General features: G+C 37.4%; 1 protein-coding gene across 6 annotated transcripts in view; it reads left to right on the top strand.

The window, feature by feature from the left end:
* The window catches only part of PIK3CB (phosphatidylinositol-4,5-bisphosphate 3-kinase catalytic subunit beta), a 190,269-nt gene that overhangs the window by 115,022 nt on the left and 51,901 nt on the right, over positions 1-23,346 (top strand). For 5 of the 6 annotated variants that reach the window (XM_030934615.1, XM_010366748.2, XM_010366749.2 and 2 more), the window contains 4 exons: positions 9,458-9,709; positions 11,876-11,972; positions 17,206-17,336; positions 21,078-21,128. In XM_030934615.1, the coding sequence (XP_030790475.1) occupies positions 9,458-9,709; positions 11,876-11,972; positions 17,206-17,336; positions 21,078-21,128 (531 nt within the window). The remainder of the gene's footprint in view (positions 1-9,457; positions 9,710-11,875; positions 11,973-17,205; positions 17,337-21,077; positions 21,129-23,346) is intronic. The other variant, XM_030934620.1, reaches the window with a different exon arrangement.

Below are 23,346 nucleotides of genomic sequence, written 5' to 3'. Positions count from 1 at the left end.
AATTCATATCTTATTCAACACAGAACATTTTTAATTGGTGAGTATAGGAATGCAGTCTGTGTGTTGGCTTGGCACCTCCCTGCTGTAGCACAGTGGCAAGTCCTTTGCATGACAAAGCCTGACTTCTTTTGCTCTCCTAATGTTCTGGGGCTTGTGAAGAAGTGTTTCCATGAAAATTTATTAAAGTTGGATAATAAAACATGTAACTGTATAAAGCATGGTTATTATTTTTTTTTTATTTTTGAGACAGGGTTTCACTCTGTCACCCAGGCTGGAGTGCAGTGACGCGTCTCGGCTCACCACAGGCTCCGGCCCCAAAGCTCAAGGGATCCTTCCACCTCAGGCTCCTGAGTAGCTGGGATCATAGGCGCACACCAGCACGCCCGGCTATTTTTTTGTGTTTTGAGTAGAGAGGAGATTTTGCCATGTTGCCCAGGCTGGTCTCGAACTCCTGAGCTCAAGTGATCTGCCCACCTCGACCTCCCAAAGTGTTGCTATTACAGGTGTGAACTACTGTGCCAGGCTTTAAAGCATGATTAATTATACTTTAAAATGCTTTACTTCTCAAGATTAAAGAAGATCCAGCTCAAACTTCAGGAAATGGGACAATTTTTATAAAATTTCATGTGATACAAATTTAGAGAATGGATTTTGCTACTGCTTTTTCTGAAAACAAAAACTTTTAATGCTTTTTTTTTTTTTTAAATGGGAGATTCTAAATTCAGAGAACAAAATTTTTAGCATCATTATAAAGTTGGGTCTTTTTTCCTACTCTTGTTTCTTTTTAACCATTTGTCACCTTTAATAATTTTGGCAAAGTACACAGAGATTTCTCAAGCAGAACTGATCTTAATGACTTGGCCTGAAATAAATCATACTTTGACTATTAAATAATGATACTTATTTTCAACAATTTTTTTTCAGAATGTGCAGGGTCTTTTCTTTTTTTTTTCAATTGTCACCATGCTCAAGTTAGGTTAGTTCTTTACTGTTATTCTTTCCCAGATCACATTCTTTGTTGTAGCTGTTCACAGATGGTATGGGACTTTTTTTTAGCCCATTATAATTGAGGGTTTTGTTTTTGTTTTTGTTTTGTTTTTTGAGCTTTTATAGCAGCTCATTCCTAATTCTACTTCATTTCCTATACCTGAGTTTTGCCAGAAGTTTTTGGATGCAGTTATAACTAGCATTCTGTTTTGTTTCGTTTTTAAATAGTAGCTAACATTTATTGAGCCTTTATTATATGGTGGGTACTTATTTGTCTTTTATTTCTCAATGTCTTTATCAACAGAACATTGAAAAATAATCATCTGTAAAATTCATAATTTTCTGCATAAATTATATTTAAATGCCATATTAAAAAGGTGACAAATTCGTGTAAGATTACCGAGAGTAAGAATTGAATACCATTTTAATCCTGATATTCCTATCTTATAACCTCCCATACAACAGATGCAAAATATATTTTATGTATGTTTTGTTTTATTTGTGATTTACCAAATCTTATTTTACAGATTATTTGAGGTGAGACTACACCCTCTCACACAGTCTTTGTGTGTATTTGTCTCTCTCTCTTAAATAGCACATACAGTATACACAGTTTTGACTTAAAAAAAAAATAGAAGATAGTTAATTGACAGGAAATAAGACAAAAAAAAACCACCCAGTAGCAAGATTCCCAGTAGGCAGGTATATAATATTAGATCCTGTGTAATTATTTGCTTGATGTGGGCTACATATTTGGCTGTCTGCTTGCCCTACAACTAGTGGACAAGGCAAAGAGAAAACATGATCAGTTATAATATTCAGAATCTCATAAGATAAAACAAACTAGTTATTTATGAGTTTGTAGCATATTTCAATACTGTAAATTGAGAGAGATATGCTTAGGGAATCCTTATGAATGAGACACAGTGCGTAATGTAGTGAGCACCAACACCTCTGACAACATCATATTATAGTAGGTAAAATAATGCTTCTCATCTCTCTTATAATGTCTTTCACTAGGTAGACATAAAATATATTGACAGTGTAATCTGGAAAAGGTCATTCTAGAAGAGACCAGATTAATTCAGTCTTAGTACTGTATTCAGTCATTTGATGGTTTATCTTTAATTGAATCATGTTTGGACTTCCTAAATAAATAGCGTGTTTTTCAGGAAATTCTGTATGCATATTTTTATTCAAAACTGGATTTGGGAATGATTAGGCAGTGGAGTCTTTGTTGTGTTCATTTAACGTCAAATAAGATCAAAGTGTCTCTCTCTCTCTCTCTCTCTCAATATATATATATATGCACACATGGATCATCAACTGAGCTTAGAGTAACATTAAAATCATCTTGGCTGGGTGTGGTGGCTCACACCTATAATCCCAGCACTTTGGGAGGCCAAGGCAAGTGGGTCACCTGAGGTCAGGAGATGGAGACCAGCCTGACCAACATGGTGAAACCCCATCTATACTAAAAATACAAAAAAATTAGCCGGGCGTGGTGGCAGGCGCTTATAATCCCAGCCACTCGGGAGGCTGAGGCAGGAGAATTGCTTGAACCTGGGAGGCACAGGTTGCAGTGAGCCGAGATCATGTCATTGCACTCCAGCGTGGGCAACGAAAGCAAAACTCCCTCTAAAAAAAAAAAAAAAATTATGGATATGAAGTTTCTAAGCAGAAATCATGTGTGAATAGATGGCACCGCCCTTTCCCCCACTCACCTTTCATGAACATGTGTGGAGTGTTAGTTGCCAATGAAATCACTTTCATTTTCCCAAAAAGTAGCTTAAACAGGGCTTTAAAAATTTTTTGTAGTTTGCAGACTGATTATCTCTTTGGAAAGTAAATGGTAATAGAAGTTTTCAGCAGTAAAAGGTAAGAAATCTTATAGTAACAAAATAGTCTTTTCTTTATTTTCTTTCTTTCATTTATTTTCTTTCTTTTTTCTTTCTGAATGAGGCAGGGTCTTGCTCTGTCACCCAGGCTGGAGTGCAGTGGCACAATCTCTGCTCACTGCAACCTATGCTTCTTGGGCTCAGGCGATCCTCCCACATCAGCCTCCCAAGTAGCTGTGAGTATGGGTGCATGCCACCACACCTGACTAATTTTTGTATTTTTTTGTAGAGATGGGCTTTCACCGTGTTGCCCAGGTTAGTCTTGAACTCCTGTGCTCAAGGGATCTGCCTGCCTTGGCTTCCCAAAGTGCTGGGATTACAGGTGTAAGCCACCTCACCCAGCCTGAAATAGTAATTTTATATTTGAAAACAGTCAGTCATGGTGCTGGCCTGCCTGAAAACATTTGGGATGGAGAAGAAGCAGATAATTAGGTTTATCCAGGATACAGACTTCCAGATGAGTGGGATGCGAGAGAGGCATTTGCAGATAATTTTGGTGAGAGTGAAGGCAGACAAAACTATTAGAGAAGCAGAGGGAAAGAGGTGTTGGTTGTTGAAATAGTGATTTTAGTGATGGCTACAAAGTTTTCCTTTGGGAATGTATTAACAGTAAGTTGGAATGGGGTGGAATCTGAGTGGTGGATTTGGGTGGTTGGAAACTGAGATGTGGTAATTAGTGATTTGGAGGTGCTAGGGTGTGGTGAAGTCAAATTCAGGGTGGGATCGTGGGATTGTGTGGCTGAAGGGAAGGAGAGAAGTACCCAGTTGGAGATTTTGAGGCCAAGGAACTCAGAAGTCAGATGGGTTGTTTGCATCAGGCATGTGGACCCTGCATCAACACCTCTTAGTGATTTTCTTCTCACTTAGTCTTCATCAGATTTGGGAAAGCAATTACTGGTATCTTGTCAGAAACTTGAAAAAGTGTACCACCTTTGCTTGATTCCCAAGTTTTTTTTTCTAGCCTAGATATTTCTTCAGGTCTCATTTTCTATTTTCACACTGTACATACACATTTCTTCCCCTACCCCCCTTTTTTGGTCAGTGTTTGCAGAGCAGATTGGGAATTTATATGAATTTAGTTTAAATGAATGGAATTTAGTTTAAATGTTGAGTATATAATGTCATACACAATTTTTGGTAATGTGTTTAAAGCTGTGAAATTATTTCTTCAGTCTTGAAAGACTTCTCTGGAGATGATACAGAGCTGATACAGAGCTGATACAGACATTGATGATGGAGCTGTTTCTTCATTGCTCAGGAGAAAATAATTGTTGGATGGTTCTTACAGGCAACTAAACTTTTATTTAGAGAAACAAAGTAATTAGGAATATGAGAAGTGAAGTGTGTCTTAATATGCCTTCACTTATTCCTATTCTATCTAGTATTCTATTTTAGCTGTGTAAAATACCACACTAGACCGGATACATGGTTGCTCATGCCTTTAATCCCATCACTTTGGGAGCCAAGGTGGGCAGATGGCTTGAGCTCAGGAGTTTGAGACCAGCGTGGCCAACATGATGAAACCCTGTATTTACTAAAAATACAAAAATTAGCCAGGCATAGTGGTACGCACCTGTAATCCCAGCTACTTGGGAGGCTGAGGTAGGAGGATCACTTGAACCTGGGAGATGGATGTTGCAGTTAGCTGAGATCATGCCACCTCACTGCAGCCTGGGTGACAGAGTGAGACCTCATCTCCAAAAACAAAAACAAACTGTGCTAATGTAAGTTTCTCATAATTTAGATACTTTGCGTATAGCATATAAGGTAGATATAAAGATTTTCTTTCTTTTTTTTTTTTTTTTTTTTTTTTTTTTTTTTTTTTTTTTTTTTTTTTTGAGACGGAGTCTGGCTCTGTCGCCCAGGCTGGAGTGCAGTGGCCGGATCTCAGCTCACTGCAAGCTCCGCCTCCTGGTTTCACGCCATTCTCCTGCCTCAGCCTCCCGAGGAGCTGGGACTACAGGCACCTGCCACCTCGACCGGCTGGTTTTTTGTATTTTTTAGTAGAGACGGGGTTTCACCAGGTTAGCCAGGATGGTCTCAATCTGCTGACCTCGTGATCCGCCCGTCTCGGCCTCCCAAAGTGCTGGGATTACAGGCTTGAGCCACCGCGCCCGGCTGATACAAAGATTTTCTAAAAGTGCTGTTGTGTAAATCTTTCTTCATAATTTTCTTTAGTTCATAGTCTTTAGAAAAAAAATGAAAGTCCCTAGGCTTTTTGACTAATTTCTGGGAACACAGGGAAATACCATCTGAAGTAGTTCAGAGACATGGACTTAAAGAAAGGTTGCTTAAGGGTGTGACTACTTAATCCTGAAACTGCCTGCTTAAAGAAAGGGAGAAAAACCCAAATGGTTGTTTTAAAAAATAATACCTCATACAAAAATAGGCATATAGACCAACAGAACAGAATAAAGAGCCCAGAAATAAGGTTTGCACACCTGCGACCATCTGATCTTCAACAAAGTTGACCAAAACAAGCAGTGGGGAAAAGACTCCCTATTCAATAAGTGGTGCTGGGATAACTGGCAAGCCATATGTAGACGATTGACGCTGGACCCCTTCCTTACATCATAAACAAAAGACAACTCAAGGTGGATTAAAGACTTAATGTAAATGTACACTTAAATTTACTTTAAATGTAAAACCTCAAACTATAAAAACCCTGGAAGACAACCTAGGCAGCACCATCCTGCACTTAGGAATGGGCAAAAATTTTATGACAAAGACACCAAAAGCAATTGCAACAAAAGCAAAAATTGAGAAATGGGATCTAACTAAACTTAAGAGCTTCTGCAGAGCCAAAGAACCTATCAACAGAGTAAACAGCCCACAGAATGGGAGAAAATATTTGCAAATTATGCATCCAACAAGGTCTAATAGCCAGCATCTATAAGGAATTTAAACAAATTTATAAGAAAAAAAGACCGTTAAAAGTGGGCAAAGGACGTGAACAGACACTTTTCAAAAGAAGACATACATGCAGCCAAGAAGCATATGGAAAAAAGCTCAATATCACTGATCATTAGAGAAATACAAATCAAAATCACAGTGAGATACCATCTCACACCAGTCAGAATGGATATTATTAAAAAGTCAAAAAATAAAGAGATGCTGGTGAGGTTGTGGAGAACACTTACACAGTTGGTGGGAGTGTAAATTAGTTCAACCATTGTAAAAAGCAGTATGGCAATTACTCAAAGAACTAAAAGCAGAACTACCATTTGACTCATCAATCCCATTACTGGGTATATACCCAGAGGAATAGAAATCATTCTACTATAAAGACACATGCATGCAAATGTTCATTGCAGCACTACTCACAATTGCAAAGACATGGAATTAATCTAAATGCCCATCAGTGACAGATTGGATAAAGAAAATGTGGTACATATTCACCATGGAGTACTGTGCAGCCATAAAAAAGAATGAGATCATGTCTTTAGGGAACATGGGTGAAGCTGGAGGCTGTTATCCTTAGCAAACTTATGCAGGAATAGAAAACCAAATGCTGCATGTTCTCACTTACAAGGAAGCTAAATGATGAGAACTTATGAACACAAAGAAGGAAGCAACAGAAAACTGGAGTCTACTTGAGGGTGAAGGGTGGACGTGGGAGAAGAGCAGAAAAGATAACTATTGGGTACTAGGCTTAATACCTAGATGATGATATAATCTATATAACAAACCCCTGTGACAACAGCTTACCAATGTAACGAACTTTCACATGTACCCCCAAACCTCTTTCACATGTACCCCCAAACCTAAAATGAAAGTTTAAAAAAAAAGCAAAAAAATTTTGTATTTTCATTCATGGTTTCGTTTAATGAGTTTTGGATTGACTGTGGCCATTTTGCTGTTATGTCTGTATAGGGTCTTACATTTAGACATCCAGCCATTTTATGATACTTTCTGGGATATTTTTAAATATTTAAAGGTAACATTATATAACATAAAATAAAAAATTATTGATTTTAGTATTTGTCCCCCTTTAATCAAAGGAGACAATAATCACCAATATTCCAGCTATCCACTATAAACTACTACCTTTTTTTTTTTGAGATGGAGTCTCACTGTGTCGCCCAGGCTGGAGTGCAGTGGTGCAATCTCGGTTCACTGCAACCTCTGCCTCCCAGGTTCAAGCAATTCTTCTGCCTCAGCCTCCCGAGCAGCTGGGACTACAGGTATGCGCCACCATGCCCAGCTAATTTTTGTATTTTTAGTAGAGACAGAGTTTTACCATGTTGGCCAGGATGGTCTCGATCTCTTGGCCTTATGATCTTGCCCACCTCGGCCTCCCAAAGTGTTGGGATTGCAGGCGTGAGCTACCATGCCCAGCCTATAAACTACTTTTATTTGTATTCTTCACACAGTTTACAAGGTGAACATGCCTCTTTTTTTTTTTTTTTTTTTTTGAGACAGAGTCTTGCTCTGTCGCCCAGGCTGGAATGTAGTGGTACAGTCTTTACTCACTGCAACCTGCTTCCTGGGTTCAAGTGATTCTCCTGCTCAGCCTCTTGAGTAGCTGGGATTACAGGTGCTCTCCACCACACCCAGCTAATTTTTGTATTTTTAGTAGAGATGATGTTCCACCACGTTGGCCGGACTGGTCTTGAACTCTTGACCTCAAGTGATCCACCCGCCTCAGCCTGCCAAAGTGCTGGGATTACAGGTGTGAGCCACTGCACCTGGCCGTGCCTTTGATAGTATTTTGCTATAGTTTAGTATTTTGATAGTATTTTGTGTTATACTGTTTTTCATTTAAGTTACATCGTAAATCAACTTTTTCTTTGTATACAGCATAGACTTCACAATGAATTGAAAGTAAGAGACAAAGGTGACTGAGTGGCTGCTGGTACCATTGTCACTGTGGTAGAAAGAACATGAGTGATTATGGTTAGTTAGCTTCTAAGGTAGATTTTTGTTTGAGTTTGATTTTAGAGAGACTTGCACAGGTTTATAGCCTGCTGGAGGAAGATTTTTCCAATGCAGAGGAGCAAAGGAGCAACATCTCCGTACTTGGGGAGCTGGAGCAATATGGGACCAGGAGACTTGAATAGAAGGATTACACCTTTTTCTGGAGTTGAAGGGAATTAGGTCATGTGTTCAGATGTAAATTCCTAGTGACCTGAGGATTTACTGCAACTACTTTTAGTATCCTTTGTAACCCCGTTACTTGAATATTTATCATATTATTATAATCCATCTGCGTTTAGAATAACCAATTTTTTTCTTTCAGCTTAAGTTTTTTCAAAAGAAAAGTTTCAAATATACACAAAAGTAGAATAGTGTAATGAACCTCCATTAACCCATCATCCAGCTTCAAAAGTTATTCTGATACCTTTTTAATAATATTTCTTTAGCTTTTAATCATTTAAAAATATTTAACTCTCTAATCCATCTGTGTTTATTTTGCTGGAATTAGATAAAAATACTATTTATTAAGTCAGTAATCTTTTTTTATTATATCTCTGGCCTACTAACCTACAGTTTTATTTATGCCAGCATAGCATAGTTTTAATTATTTTAATAGGTTTTAAACTCATAATTATAAATATTTATAATTAAAATTGCTGATTACCTCAGTATTTAAAATTTTATATTACTGTTTAAATATATTTTAGTATCTGTAGATGAAGTGTGTGGATATTCTTGGGTATGTATCTTCCTTTTCAAATATTGAGGTAAGTAACTCTTAACTAGCCAAAAAAGCTTTGTTGATAAGCTTTTGAAAAATGAAAGATAAGCCTAAACAATTCCACATATGTATTCATTTATTTAGTAAATATTTATTGAGTAATATTGTGTGCCAGTATCACATCTGAATAGACTGGTATAAAAACTTTCTACCTTAAAAGTGTATCACTGGGTCAATCTCTGTTTACTACTGATTTTAGCTCTACTTTCCCCCTGACTTTTAAATTGGTGATAATTAGGTCTTATCTTTTAAAACACTGCAAATGAGTAAAATTGTCTGGGACATCTTATGCATGCCCTGTATCACTCTGGCCCTGGGCCTTTAGGGAAAAACAAAGGACAGTGATATATAGGATAATCATAGAGATGGATAGAATATCTTTTGTTAGCTCTTGACTTAGTATGACAAAACCATAAATTATTTAGATGTAGAAAGAAACTTTGGAGCCATCTCATCCATTCATTCTTTCCTACACATAGAGAAGACAAGACCTCAAGTAAATGAAGTCAGTGGGTAAGCATATGATAGTATGCTTATACTTACTGTCTTGATTTCTTTAGACTTGTTTAAACCATTGAGCACCCTGGTATTTGGACCAATATGTGATTTTGTAGCTGGTTTACTTAGCAAGTGAAAAACAGATTAGACTATCTACAGTTTACTGAACAATAAAACTAGTTAATTACTGTCTAGTGGTTCTGTAGACAAGTAGGCTTTCTAAAACTTGCATGCTTATTCTTCCGGTATGTTCCTTCCTTCTCCAAAATAAAGATATTTTTAGTGTAGAAACAAACAAACAAACAAACAAAAAGAAGATGTTTTTAGTGGTACAGTATTAATGACTTCATATTTGTTTTTGTCTGCTTCATTACAGGTTCATGTCAGGGCTGGTCTTTTTCATGGTACTGAGCTCCTGTGTAAAACCATCGTAAGCTCAGAGGTATCAGGGAAAAATGATCATATTTGGAATGAACCACTGGAATTTGATATTAATATTTGTGACTTACCAAGAATGGCTCGATTATGTTTTGCTATTTATGCTGTTTTGGATAAAGTAAAAACGAAGAAATCAACGAAAAATATTAATCCCTCTAAATATCAGACCATCAGAAAAGCTGGAAAAGTGGTAATGATATACCAACTTCCGAGGATTGTTTTATGTAATGGAATAATTTTAAGACTGTTTGAAATAATTGAGTAATATAAGTTAAATTATATTAGATAACTTTCATCCTTAAAAACTGATTTTAAGAAGATAAGAAATTTTCATGTTTATGTCTTTAAGTTAATGCATTTATTTATGTTTATGTTTATGCATTTTTTTGCAATCTTGCTCCTTCTACCATGGATTTTTTTTTTGGCAGATTTATTTTATAAGTATTTTATTACATATGTAATACTTTAAAGAAGATATAAAGAATGATGATATTTGAAAAATTTACAGTTATGCAGTCTTTCAACTGAAATTTCATGTGACAGATATGTTTAAGAATTCAGAATTTTGTGCATTTTAGAAAGATCATTAATCGTAACTGACTTAACATATCATGTGGGGTCTGGGGCATAAATGCGTCATCAAACGTGTTAATATTTGGAGTGAAATATATGAATATTCATACTAAATGTGACTATCATTAGCTTTTTGTTATCTCTGGCCACTTTTTGCCATCACGTGAGCTATGAGCAAACCTTCAGTTTTTAGAGCTTCTCAGATTTTGAAATTATGGATATAAGAGGATGGACCTGTTGTCATACTTTCATCTTCCATGTTATGTTTTCAGTCAAGTGTTTTACTTTCTTCTAGCTTTTTGAAAACTTTTTGGTGGGGATGGGGACATTAATTTTATACGTTTTTAAAATCTAGTTACTATATTTATCTATATGAATTTGTGTTCTTTTATTCTTTTTTTCTTTTGAGACAGTCTCACGTTGTCGCCTGGGCTGGAGTGCAGTGGCACTATCTCTGCTCACTGCAACCTCCCGCCTCCCGGGATCAAGTGATTCTCCTGCCTCAGCCTCCCAAGTAACTGGGACTACAGGCGCCCGCTACCACACCCAGCTAATGTTTTGTATTTTTAGTAGAGACAGGGTTTCAACATGTTGGCCAGGCTGGTCTTGAACTCCTGACCTCGTGATTCACCCGCCTCAGCCTCCCAAAGTGCTGAGATTACAGGTGTGGCCACCGTGCCCGGCCGTGTTCTTTTATTCTTAACATAGGAATATAAGCATCTCCTCTGGTTATCATCATATAATCATCTAAAAATAATTTTTAGGCTAGGTGCAGTGGCTCATGCCTGTAGTCCCAACACTTTGGGAGGCTGAGGTGAGAGAATTGCTTGAGGACAGGAGTTGGAGACCAGTCTTGGCAACATAGTAAAATCCTGTCTCCAAAAAAAAAAAAAGTACTCTAAAAATAAAATAACTTTTAATGACTAAAAAGTCACAGAAGCGTTAGTTCCTTAGTATTTTTTTCTTCCCTGATATAGAATTATCCTCAAATAATTATAAGATGTTTGATTATAAGATTTTTGATATAATATGGCAAAATCAATCTATTTAAATGTTTATATAAAAGTCCTATCAGCTCAATGCCTCCTTTTAAGAGACATATTTATATACCTAGAGACATTATCTCCTTCCACATTGAGATTTATGTAGTCTGAAAGCTCTTAAAACATGTATTCTGATATTGTACGTATTTTCTTGGATTATTAAAAATTTCTCATTTTGGCTGGGCATGATGGCTCACACCTGTAATCCCAGCACTTTGGGAGGCTTAGGTGGGTGGATCACCTGAGGTCAGGAGTTTGAGACCAGCCTGGCCTACATGACAAAACCCCGTATCTACTAAAAAGGCAAAAATTAGACGGGTGTGGTAGCGGGTGCCTGTAATTCCAGCTACTCAGGAGGCTGAGGCAGGAGAATCTCTTGAACCTGGGAGGTGGAGGTTGCATGAGCTGAGATCATACCACCACTCCAGCCTGGGTGACAGAGTGGGACTCCATTTCAAAAAAAAAAGAAAAATCTCATTTTCGCAAGGCTGTTTAATCCATATTCTATTTTATTCATGTACTATTTTATTATGAATTGTTAATTGGGTTTTAAGGTTGTTCTTAAACATAATAAAGATATTGAGCATTTTTCTATGTATATCTTGTTCTCATTTTAGAAGATTATTTTGGAAATCGTTCAGAGCTTTCTAGAACTAACATTATTGAAATAAAGGACATGTGCACGTTTACACCTTAAAGTTATTCTTAGCATATTTATGTAATTGTGTCTTTTTCAACAGCATTATCCTGTAGCGTGGGTAAATACGATGGTTTTTGACTTTAAAGGACAATTGAGAACTGGAGACATAATGTTACACAGCTGGTCTTCATTTCCTGGTAAGATTTACATTCTTATCCTTAGTGTTAAACAGTAACTAACTTTTGGCATGTGGACTAGTTAATTTTTTTTTATGAATCACCATTCTTTCAATTTAGTAAAATAAAATTATCATTTTGTATTATTATTTATTCTAAAACAGATTTACACAAATTATTTTAATATTATCATAAAATTACTTGTTTCTGAGTAGATTTCTTTACAAATTTTGTTTTGGTTTAAAATCGGCCTATATTTTATTTTATTATTTATTATTTTTTATTTTGTAGAGACAAGGTCTCGCTATATTGCCAAGACTGGTCTCAAAACTCCTGGCCTCAAGGGATCCTCCCAAAGTGCTGGGATTACAGGCATGAGCCACTGTTATTGGCCTGTATTTTAAATCATTATTTTAACAAGTTAGTATTTTAAACATACTTCCAACAAATAATGTACCATTATTTTGCTAGTAACAAGTTAACTCTAGTATTAACAAATTATTAATTTAACTCATTACAGATTGTCTAGTCTAACCATGGGACATAACTTTTAAGTTTTGTGACGGGTAGCTTTGTCTTTAAATCTTATGCATCTCCATATTTAGGAATGAAATCATCTAAATTTCTTTTTTTTTTTTTTGAGACGGAGTTTCGCTCTTGTTGCCCAGACTGGAGTGGCAACAGACTGGAATGGCACGATCTTGGCTCACTGCAGCCTCCGCCTCCCAGGTTCAAGCGATTCTCCTGCCTCAGCCTCCCTAGTAGCTGGTATTTCAGGCATGTGCTACCACGCCCAGCTAATTTTGTATTTTTAGTAGAGTTGGGGTTTCTCCGTGTTGGTCAGGCTGGTCTTGAACTCCTGACCTCAGGTGATCTGCCTGCCTTGGCAACCCAAAGTGCTGGGATTACAGGTGTGAGCCACTGTGCCCGACCAAAATAGTCTAAACTTCTGACTCTTTCAGTCAGTGCTGCCAGGCACACAGTGGGGGAAACCTATTCCTGAATATATTTCTTATTTTAATGAATGTGTGTTGCTTGCAGCATTTTTTATCGTTTTTTTTTCCTTTTTCTTTTTTTTAAGAAATTCTCCTAAAGAACAGTGTCTTCTTTATAATAACCTTTGTTGCTCCTAATTGTGCTTTCTTCATTAGTAGAAGGAATATTCTCTGATTAGGGAGAAATAGTAAAAACACTTTTTTTCTTTTCTTTCTTTTTTTTTTTTTTTTTTTTTGAGACGGAGTCTTGCTCTGTCACCTGGGCTGGAGTGCAGTGGTGCAATATCTGCTCGCTGTAAGCTCCGCCTCCCAGGTTCACGCCATTCTCCTGCCTCAGCCTCCCGAATAGCTGGGACTACAGGTGCGTGCCACCGTGCCCAGCTAATTTTCTGTGTTTTTAGTAGAGACAGTATTTTACCGTGTTAGCCAGAATGGTCTTGATCTCCTGACCTCATGATCCACCCACTTCAGCCTCCCAAAGTGCTGGGATTATAGGCTTGAGACACCGCACCCGGCCTAAAATGCTTTTTCTTTAGTTGGCTTTATCCTGAAATTTGATGTAAGCAGAGCACCTTCCACACACCTTTATTTCTCAAATACTACTCAGAATACCCTCATCACATGAAGTAAATGGTTTTATTTCCATTTTTACAGATAAGTGAAGCTCAGAGAAAATAAGTGAGTCTTACATAGCTGTTTCAAACCTAGGATTTGAATGAAAGACTATTCAAATCTTCCCATTGGACTATACTGCTTTCTCAAATGTTGGCATTTTTAGTGTAAATCTTACATTGTAATAGTGGTTTTCTTTTTCTTTTTTCCTGTCTTTATAGTTTGTTGATATATCTAGTAAAGTTGTGAACTAATTTGAATTTGAATTTTTTAATTCATGGCTTTGTAAGTAACATTTGAAAATGTTCATGTACTAGCAATTGTCACCTGAAAAATTATTTTTGGATAATCATTTACTGACATATTTATAAACTCTTTGCAGTCTAATAGTGTGTGTGTATGTCCTTTTATTTTTATGCTCTCCAGCATGTACCTCTAGCAATTTTCATTAATTATGTTATTCCCCAAATGTAGGAGAGCTGTGTATATTTGACGTATTTCTTTTTGTTTGTTTGTTTGTTTGTTTGACTCAGGGCCTCACGTTGTCACCCAGGCTGGAGTGTAGTGCCTTGAACACAGCTCACTGTAGCTTGCCTTCCCGGGCTTAAGTGAGTCTCCCGCCTCAGCACCCCGAGTACCTGGGACTACAGGCATACACCACCACACCTGGCAATTTTTTTTTTTTTTTTTTTTTTGGTATTTTTTGTAGAGACAGGGTTTCGCCATGTTTCCCAGGCTGGTCTCGAACTCCTGAGCTCAAGTGAGCTCCTCCTCAGCCTCACAAAGTGCTAGGATTATAGGTATGAGCCACTGCTCCCAGCCTATTTGACATATTTCTTAGGAGGACCTAAACTTTCACAATACAATAAAATATAGCCCCAAAATACTGTATTTTCTTGAAAATCTTAATTTCGACTCACACATGTTCTCCAGAATCACCAACCAACTTGACTAGTATTTTTAGTAAAAATTAAAATTTTTGGTGGTGTTAACTTGGCATAATGCTATCAACCTGACTTCCTCTCTGAGAAAATGTGTGATGAAAAATAATAAATGAACAGCGTTAGTTCTGCATGTGTCAGCTCTAGAATTGTTACATTTAACCCAGTAGGGGCAAGCAAGAAGCAAAGAAACCATAAATAGTCTATCATCTAGAGTCCCTAGGTCATCATTATAAGGCATATAATCACATTTTTTTTTTCCCTAACTTTCCGTAATTTTTTATGTATGGACTAGGAAATACAAATATGGATTCCTGTTTTTCTCCCTATACTTAACAGAAAATGGCACTTTTGGTATAATGTATAATGTTCTGCTCCTTGCTTTATTTACCATATCTACCTATATGGAGAACTGTTTTTTCCCCCCATGCCTGTACTACTATAATGAATAACCTTGCTTATGTACAGGTGTATATATGAGATAAATTCCTTAGAGGTGGGTTTGTTGATTCAAAGAATAGATAAATTTATAATTCTTATAATTACAACTTGCTCCCCAATAGAGTGTATCAATTTTTACTCTCCATGTGTAGTATATATGAATGCCTTTTTTTGCCAGATATGGTGGGTCACATGTATAATCCCAATGCTTTGGGAGACTTAGGCAGGAAGATCACTTGAGTCCAGGAGATTGAGACCAGCCTGGACAACATAGTGAGATTATGTCTCCCTATACACACAGAAAAAGAGTGCCTTTTTTTCTGATCACTTTTGAACAAGGTTAAAGGATTACCTGTATATTTGGGGCTAATAAGTACTAAAATACTAAATTTGATTTCAGTTAGGTTGCATTTGATAGGACAAAAGTATAATAGTACCAGAGAGCAGAAGTATGAAACTGTAAATTGCTGAGAAATCAGCTCTAGAGGTGTATAAATTATTAGAACTGAGCCAGCTGCAGTAGTGTGTGTGCTTGTAGTCTCAGTTAACTCAGGAACTTGAGGCAGGAGGATTGTTTGGGGCTAGGAGCTTGTATCCAGTCTGGGCAGTGTAGCAAGACTCTGTCTCTAAAAAACAGCAAGATAAAAAAAAGAGTAGGCCGGGCACGGTGGCTCAAGCCTGTAATCCCAGCACTTTGGGAGGCCGAGATGGGCGGATCACGAGGTCAGGAGATCGAGACCATCCTGGCTAACACGGTGAAACCCCATCTCTACTAAAAAATACAAAAAAAATTAGCCGGGCGAGGTGGCGGGCGCCTGTAGTCCCAACTACTCGGGAGGCTGAGGCAGGAGAATGGCGTGAACCCGGGAGGCGGAGCTTGCAGTGAGCTGAGATCCGGCCATAGCACTCCAGCCTGGGCGGCAGAGCGAGACTCCGTCTCAAAAAAAAAAAAAAAAAAAAAAAAAAAAGAGTTGCCTCCATCCAGGTGAAAATTGAGTCTGGGCTTGGTGTGATTGCTCACACCTGTAATTCCAGCACTTTTGGAGGCTGAGTTAGGTGGATCTCTTGAGCTCAGGAGTTCAAGACCAGCCTGGGCAACATGGTGAAACCCTATCTCTACCAAAAATTAAAAAATTAGCTGGGCATGGTGGCTTGCACCTGTGGTCCCAGCTACTCAGGAGGCTGAGGTCGGAGGATCACTTGAGCCTGGGAGGTGGAGGTTGTAGTGAGCCAAGATCATGACACTGCACTCTAACCTGGGTGACAGAAACCCTGTCTCAAAAAAAAAAAAAAGAAAAAAAAAATTGAGTCTGTGAGGTGAGAAAGTATTTATTTAAAAGATGAATGAAGAATTAAGGAACAAAAACTTGAAAGGATTTTCCAGCTTTAGGAGATAATTCTGAGTGTGCATACTTTATGGACATTAGACCTAAGTAGAATAGATCTGATATTTTTTTTCCTTAGGAGATACAGAGAGAACAATTGTACTACAGTCAGTATAAGAAAAGAAAAATTACTTTGGAGAGGGAGATCTTAGATTGTACACCTAACTCTTATTTTCTCATCATGAGTTTCTTATCTGTGAAATAAAAAATTTATATAATGTGAACTCCAGAGTGTTCTAACTACACTGAAATTCTAAAATCACACACACAATTCTGTGAATTGACAATATTTAGGGTGGTGGAAAAGGGAAAGGAAGGAGTACCTTGAAGAAAGAAGCAGTTGGTGAGGTAAAAGGAGTGCCACTTAATGGAGTATTGCAGAGGCTACCAGAGAAGGTATTTTCTGTCAGCAGTTACAGGATAATAAAGAGCATTATCATTAGATTTGATAAGAAGAATGTCATTGATGACTTAAAATACCAATTTGGTTGTTGTGACAACCATGAAAACCAGACTACATGTGATTAAGAAGTCTATATATAGTGATGAGATTATAGTTTCTATGGGCCACCTAATTTTGATGGAGGGAGAGCAGTTCCAATTAAAGTATTTTCAAGATTGAGAACTAAATTTGAATAGAGGTAAAGTAGCCATTCAGTTTTGTTAACTTTCTCATTTTTTAAAGATGTGTGCAAACTCACACTGAAATTTTGTTCCAAGCATTAACAGAAAATTAGAGGCCTACTGATAGAATTGTCTGTCACACTTCTGTAGTTGACGCACTTCTAAGGTAATTTTCGTGAGAAGAGATCCATTACAGCTTTTTAAAGCTTAGTTTTAAAGACATTTTTTAAGAACCAAAATTATTTGCATGTTTTAGATGAACTTGAAGAAATGTTGAATCCAATGGGAACTGTTCAAACAAATCCATATACTGAAAATGCAACAGCTTTGCATATTAAATTTCCAGAGAATAAAAAACAACCTTATTATTACCCTCCCTTCGATAAGGTAAGCTAATTATTTAAAGGGCCACTATGCATGAAATAATTGAATGATTAGTTCCTCTGTGTATAGTTTAAGCTCTGTCTGTCTCAAAACTTCCCATATGATGACAGCTTTGTTGAGTGGGAAGACCATGGATCAGGGAGCCTTCTTAACTCTGTTAGTTCTGGCTTTATTGCTAAGTAAGAAAAGGTACCTCCAGGCCGGGCGTAGTGGGTCACGCCTGTAATCCCAGCACTTTGGGAGGCCGAGGCGGGCAGATCACCTGAGGTCGGGAGTTCGAGACCAGCCTGACGAACATGGAGAAGCCCTCTCTCTACTAAAAATACAAAATTAGCCGGGCATGGTGGCACATGTCTGTAATCCCAGCTACTCAGGAGGCTGAGCAGGAGAATCGCTTGAACCCGGGAGGCAAAGGTTGCAGTGAACCAAGATCGTGCCGTTGCACTCCAGCCTGGGCAATAAAAGCGAAACTCTGTCTCAAAAAAAAAAAAAAAAAAAAAAAAAAAACAAAGGCACCTCTGGAGTTCACTTTTCTTATTTATAAAATGAAGAAATCATAATTGTTCTATTTTTTAATGTCTCAGGCCCTTAAAGGGCTATATTTTCATATGTAACTCTGAATATATAAAATGTTCAGTGAAACATGCCCTGCATGTTGTTTCAAATATTAAAGGTATAATCACTGCTGTATTAGAATTGATATTCAAAGAACAATTGATTTTTGTTGAATATGTCTGTTAGTGGCGCTTCCTAATGTAGTTATTTTATAGAATCTATAGTAAGGACTTAATTTCTAAATATATTTCTTTAATATACAGACTGCATGTCTTGGGGATAAGGAGATTATCTAATGGGGGCTAAATATAGGGCTATGGTAATTTACATGCTAAGAGAGCTGAGCTGTCATATACTTTATCTTTAGGTTTGGCATGGTGTTTTTTGTTTTAAAAAATGGAGTCTCTCTCTGTCGTCCAGGCTGGAGTGCAGTGCCACAATTATTGAGCCTCAAATTCCTTGCCTCAAGCAATTGTCCTGCCTCAGCATCCCAGGTGCTGGGATTACAAGTGAGAGCCACTGCACCTGGTAGTGTTCATTTTTTTTTGTTTTTGTTTTTGTTTTTGTTTTTGAGACGGAGGCTTGCTCTGTCACCCAGGCTGGAGTGCAGTGGTGCAATCTCGGCTCACTGCAAGCTCCGCCTCCCAGGTTCACGCCATTCTTCTGTCTCAGCCTCCCAAGTAGCTGGGACTACAGGCGCCTGCTACCACACCGGGCTAATTTATTGTATTTTTTAGTAAAGACGGGGTTTCACCATGTTAGCCAGGATGAGGTAGTGTTGATTTTCATAAGGAAATCATTGAACAAATTTTCAGAAAATAGGAGGCAGGCACCATGCTTCAAGCCTGTGATCCCATCAACTTGGGAGTCTGAACCAGAAGGATCACTTGAGGCTTAGAGTTCAAGATAGCCTGCACAACTGAGAGAGACCCTTGTCTGCACAAAAACTTAAAAGTTAGCTGGGTGTGGTGGCATGTGCCTGTAGTCCCAGCTACTCTGGAGACTGAGGCGGGAGGACTACTTGAGCCCAGTAATTTGAGACTGCAGTGACCTATGGTCATGCCACTGTGCTCCAGCCTGGGCAACAGAGAGAGACCCTGTCTCTGGGGGGGAAAAATGTTCGGAAAATAAGCTGGAAGTTTATTTAATTTCCTCAATCTGCTTGAGTACGAACTGCCTTTGAAGATTGATATTATACTTTATAAATACTTAATCTACCTGTACATTTAAAGTATTATGCAAATTAAATTTATGTAATTCACTGTTTCTTTCTTCATTTTCATTATAATTGGATTTTATCCATCTAAGGAGTAATTTTTTATTTCAAGTTTTTAAAATATGTTTTTCTGAACAATAATTTACAACCAGATTAAATTTTGTGCTTATTATAATAGAAATTTCAAATGTGGCAAGAACCACATACCTTAGTATACACTGAGGAGAAAAAGCTACATTTTGACTCATCCAATATATTTACGTAGTGTCTTTAGTTATTCCTTCGATAGAAATTTATCCATAAGCCGTAGCTACTCGTGATACATTTAATAGTCCTAACTGTGACTATTATGTTCCATTACGATGTGTGTTCAACAGTTATAGGCTCTTTTGGCTCAAATGAAATGCTTTTTGAAGTACTTTTACAAATATAGCCTCCTGTATTTGCACATACAAGTATTTTTTGAGATGGAGTCTCGCTCTGCCGCCCAGGCTGGAGTGCAGTGTGGCCAGATCTCAGCTCACTGCAAGCTCCGCCCCCCGGGTTTACGCCATTCTCCTGCCTCAGCCTCCCGAGTAGCTGGGACTACAGGCGCCCGCCACCTCGCCCGGCTACTTTTTTGTATTTTTTAGTAGAGACGGGGTTTCACCGTATTAGCCAGGATGGTCTCGATCTCCTGACCTTGTGATCCACCCGTCTCGGCCTCCCAAAGTGCTGGGATTACAGGCTTGAGCCACCGCGCCCGGCCAAATATAAGTATTTTTAAAGACTATTTCAAGAGAAGTTTTATTTCACTGTTGCTCCAGTCATCTGCAAATGGTCATTAAATGTTTCTTTTGCCTTTCTAATCCCTTGGACAGTCTTTCTTGAAGAAGATCAGTTTGGCATAGAGATTTTAGTCTTTAAATATATGTAAGCCAGGGACAGCAGACTTTAGTCCCATCTACTTGAGGCTGAGGTGGGATAATTGCTTGAGCCCAGGAGTTCAAGGCCAGCTTGGGCAACATAGACCCCATCTCAAAAACAAACAAAAAATGGATAAATAAGTATATGCATATTGATCTCCTTTAATTGTACAAGTTAGATATGGTTATCATAATGTAAATAATACAGATGTAAAAACTGAAAGTTTCCCCAAGTCCTATTCTTTTTATTTAATATAATGCTTGTTGTAATCATTTGTGTTGTTTTGCTTTTCAGGTTAATTTTATGGTTATTGGTTAATTTAAGTAACCATAATCTTATTTTATTCTTAAGATCTTATGTAATAGAATGGAAATTATAGCATTTAAAAATTATTTTATTTTTAGTAATTTATTTTTAGTTATTTATTTATTTATTTTTTTTACAGAGATGAGGTCTCGCCATGTTGTCCTGGCTGGGCTTAGGAAATCCTCCTGCCTTGGCCTCCCACAGTGCTGGGATTAAAGGTGTGGGCCACCACACCCAGCTGATCTAATTATTTACTTATTGATCTTCCTGCTGGGCAAATGGGTTTCTATCTTAGCAAGAATGAGGGCACCCCCTTTGAAGTTAATGAATTTTAACTTATTTTTAGACTTCCCCTTGTCATTACTTCTACTTTTGGTGTCTGTTAATTGAAGAAAAAATGACAAAAGCTTATTCTACAATTCAGTAACTCTACATGTTTTTGCGTCTTCTTAACTAGAATACACTTACTTATATTTAAAAGAAAATTTTTGACATATATATGCTAGCTGGTACTTATTTTATCTACAGACAATTTTAGTGCTTCCTAGGAGTCATAATCCCTTATAGTGATACCATCGTTTCCCTGTTGTCAAGAGTTTAAAGCACTTGAGAAGCACGATTTTGCTTTTAAAATTCATGTTTCTGTTACAAAGCATAGCAATGCCAGATCTTATGTAGTCTAAGTATAAATGTAGTCATTTACACTTAAAATTCTACAAATATAAGAGCCAAAATTCATTTTCTTTAATTTTTTTAAACAGATTATTGAAAAGGCAGCTGAGATTGCAAGCAGTGATAGTGCTAATGTGTCAGTAAGTATCAAGAGTTTTAAATGGCCCTTTCTTATGGAGTTGTGCACATCATTAGGTATCTTTGCTTCATAGTAATGAACTCACAGAAGATCATAACTCATATGCAAGAACAGTCTGTGAGTGTGGGTAAGTATGCACATAACAGTGTTTTGTTAAATGGCAGCCCAATTTGTGGGTGATCTGGGTTCAGTGGGCAAGCCCTTTTCTGATACAAGTACAGGTTTAGCAGGTAATCTATAAGGGATTCTGTGGCACCTCATAGATTAACATTGCTGTCATAGTGAATATTACTTAGTTTAATGAGGAGACTGTATTTCTCTCAGGTAACAAAGCAGATTTAGTAGTAAGCACATGCATCATCATGCAAGCGACCCAAATTTCTTCCATCTTGGTGCTCTGCCATATTTAACATGTATTTTCTATTTCATGGTTTAATATTACTGCTTTATCTTCCTACTTTACTATATTCCAGCCAGCAGGAACAGGAAAAACAATAGTAGTGGTCACACCCCATTCTTATTCAGGATATCATTAGTATGTTTCACTTCTGCTTACATGTCATTGGCCAGATCTTACTGTCCATGCCTAAGTACATGCACATCTGAGAGGTACAGTCTTTAGCCAGCCTGTCAGTCATGTGATTGGCTAAGAGTAAGAGATTCTAGTACTAAAGGAAGAAGTGGAGAATGGATATTGAGAGTCAAATAGTAGTCTCTGCCACATATACTATTCCCATTTGTTTCTACGCAGATACTGCAAATAGGTTACTTTGTTGACTTAGATTGCTATATCTATATCTACATCTGTATATCTCTGTCTACATATATATAAATACATATATACCATCTGTGCTTTTTAATTTAATTTTTTGGCTCTTTCTAGTTTGACTTTGTTGAGCTGTAATCCGATAATCTCTTGTCATCGGTTTACAACTTTTAAGTCTATTTAGGAAAGCCGTTCTACCTGTGGCATGGCAGTGTTATAGAGACTAGGAGGCAAACTTGAGACAATGTCTATGTTTTTGTCATTACAGAATCAAAGCACTATTTAATTTTGGCCAGTTGGTGAAATATCTGGCCTAGGCTGTCTTCTCCTTTGCCATTAGAGCTCTCAGAATCTTTCCCTAGTTTCTCAGTGTGAGTCATCTGCTACTGCTTTCTTATTAGTGTTTTTGGCTTAAATTTTGTCTTTTGAATTTGAATGCTTGACCTCAGGAAAGAGAGCAGTAGTGCCAGGCTCCTGGTCTTTACAGTTTATGAAAGGCTCTGGGCCAGTTTGGGACGATAGTAGCCAAATTCTTCCTCCCTCTGTCTTTTTTCCCAGAGTTTTGTGTTATTCAGGTTTCTGGAGACAGTTTCAGATAATAATTTAATTTGCAAACATTGTGCAAATTTTAATAGCCCTAAATTATATATATGGCCTGATAAAAATTTACATGATCAGTTGATGAGGCTAGTGTGATAGGATCATTGTGTTTGACTGCTTTTTCTTGCAGTATATATATAGACTTGAGAATGGCCTGGAAACTCTAAGAAGTAAGAGTTTATTTAAAAAGTAAAATAGTAAATTAAAGGTGGAAGCAATCTCAGAGACTACTTTAAAAAAATGTGTGTTTGTGTATAAATTTAAAAAATAAAAGAAAAACTTTCAAATGAGACAACTGCAAGAGTAGTTACGTTTAATGATACAAAAGAAATTTCTTACAGATGTTAATTTATCAGCTTACTAGGCAATTACTGAAACAGATAATTACAGTTTAAGCTTAGGAGATACAGTTACACAGGTGGGTCTTGGTTCAAGTGCCTCTGTCTCATTACCCTTTATAAGACAATATTGCTCCTTGAACCTCTGATAAGTGAATTAATTTTTACTATTTCCACCATAAACTTGTACCAGACCTCAATCAGAGAGTTCTCTACACACTGAGCATGCAGTAATCTTGCCCAGGTCTGATACACTTTTAAAATTTTTTTTTTTTTTTTTTTTTTAGGCACAAAGTACAATTAATAAATGCTAAGGGTGGGTGTGATGGCTCACCTCTATAATCCCAGCACTTTGAGAGGCCAAGGTAGGAGGATTGCTTGAACCCAGGAATTTGAGACCATCCTGGGCCATATAGTGAGACCCGATCTCCACAAAAAAAAAAAAAAAGAACGAAGTATTAACTAGGCGTGGTGGCATGTGCCTGTAGTCCCAGCTACTTGGGAGGCTGAGGTAG

Source organism: Rhinopithecus roxellana, chromosome 1, assembly GCF_007565055.1.
Source record: "Rhinopithecus roxellana isolate Shanxi Qingling chromosome 1, ASM756505v1, whole genome shotgun sequence".
In the NCBI taxonomy this organism is placed as follows: Eukaryota; Metazoa; Chordata; class Mammalia; order Primates; family Cercopithecidae; genus Rhinopithecus; species Rhinopithecus roxellana.
This window is presented reverse-complemented; position numbering and strand designations above follow the sequence as displayed.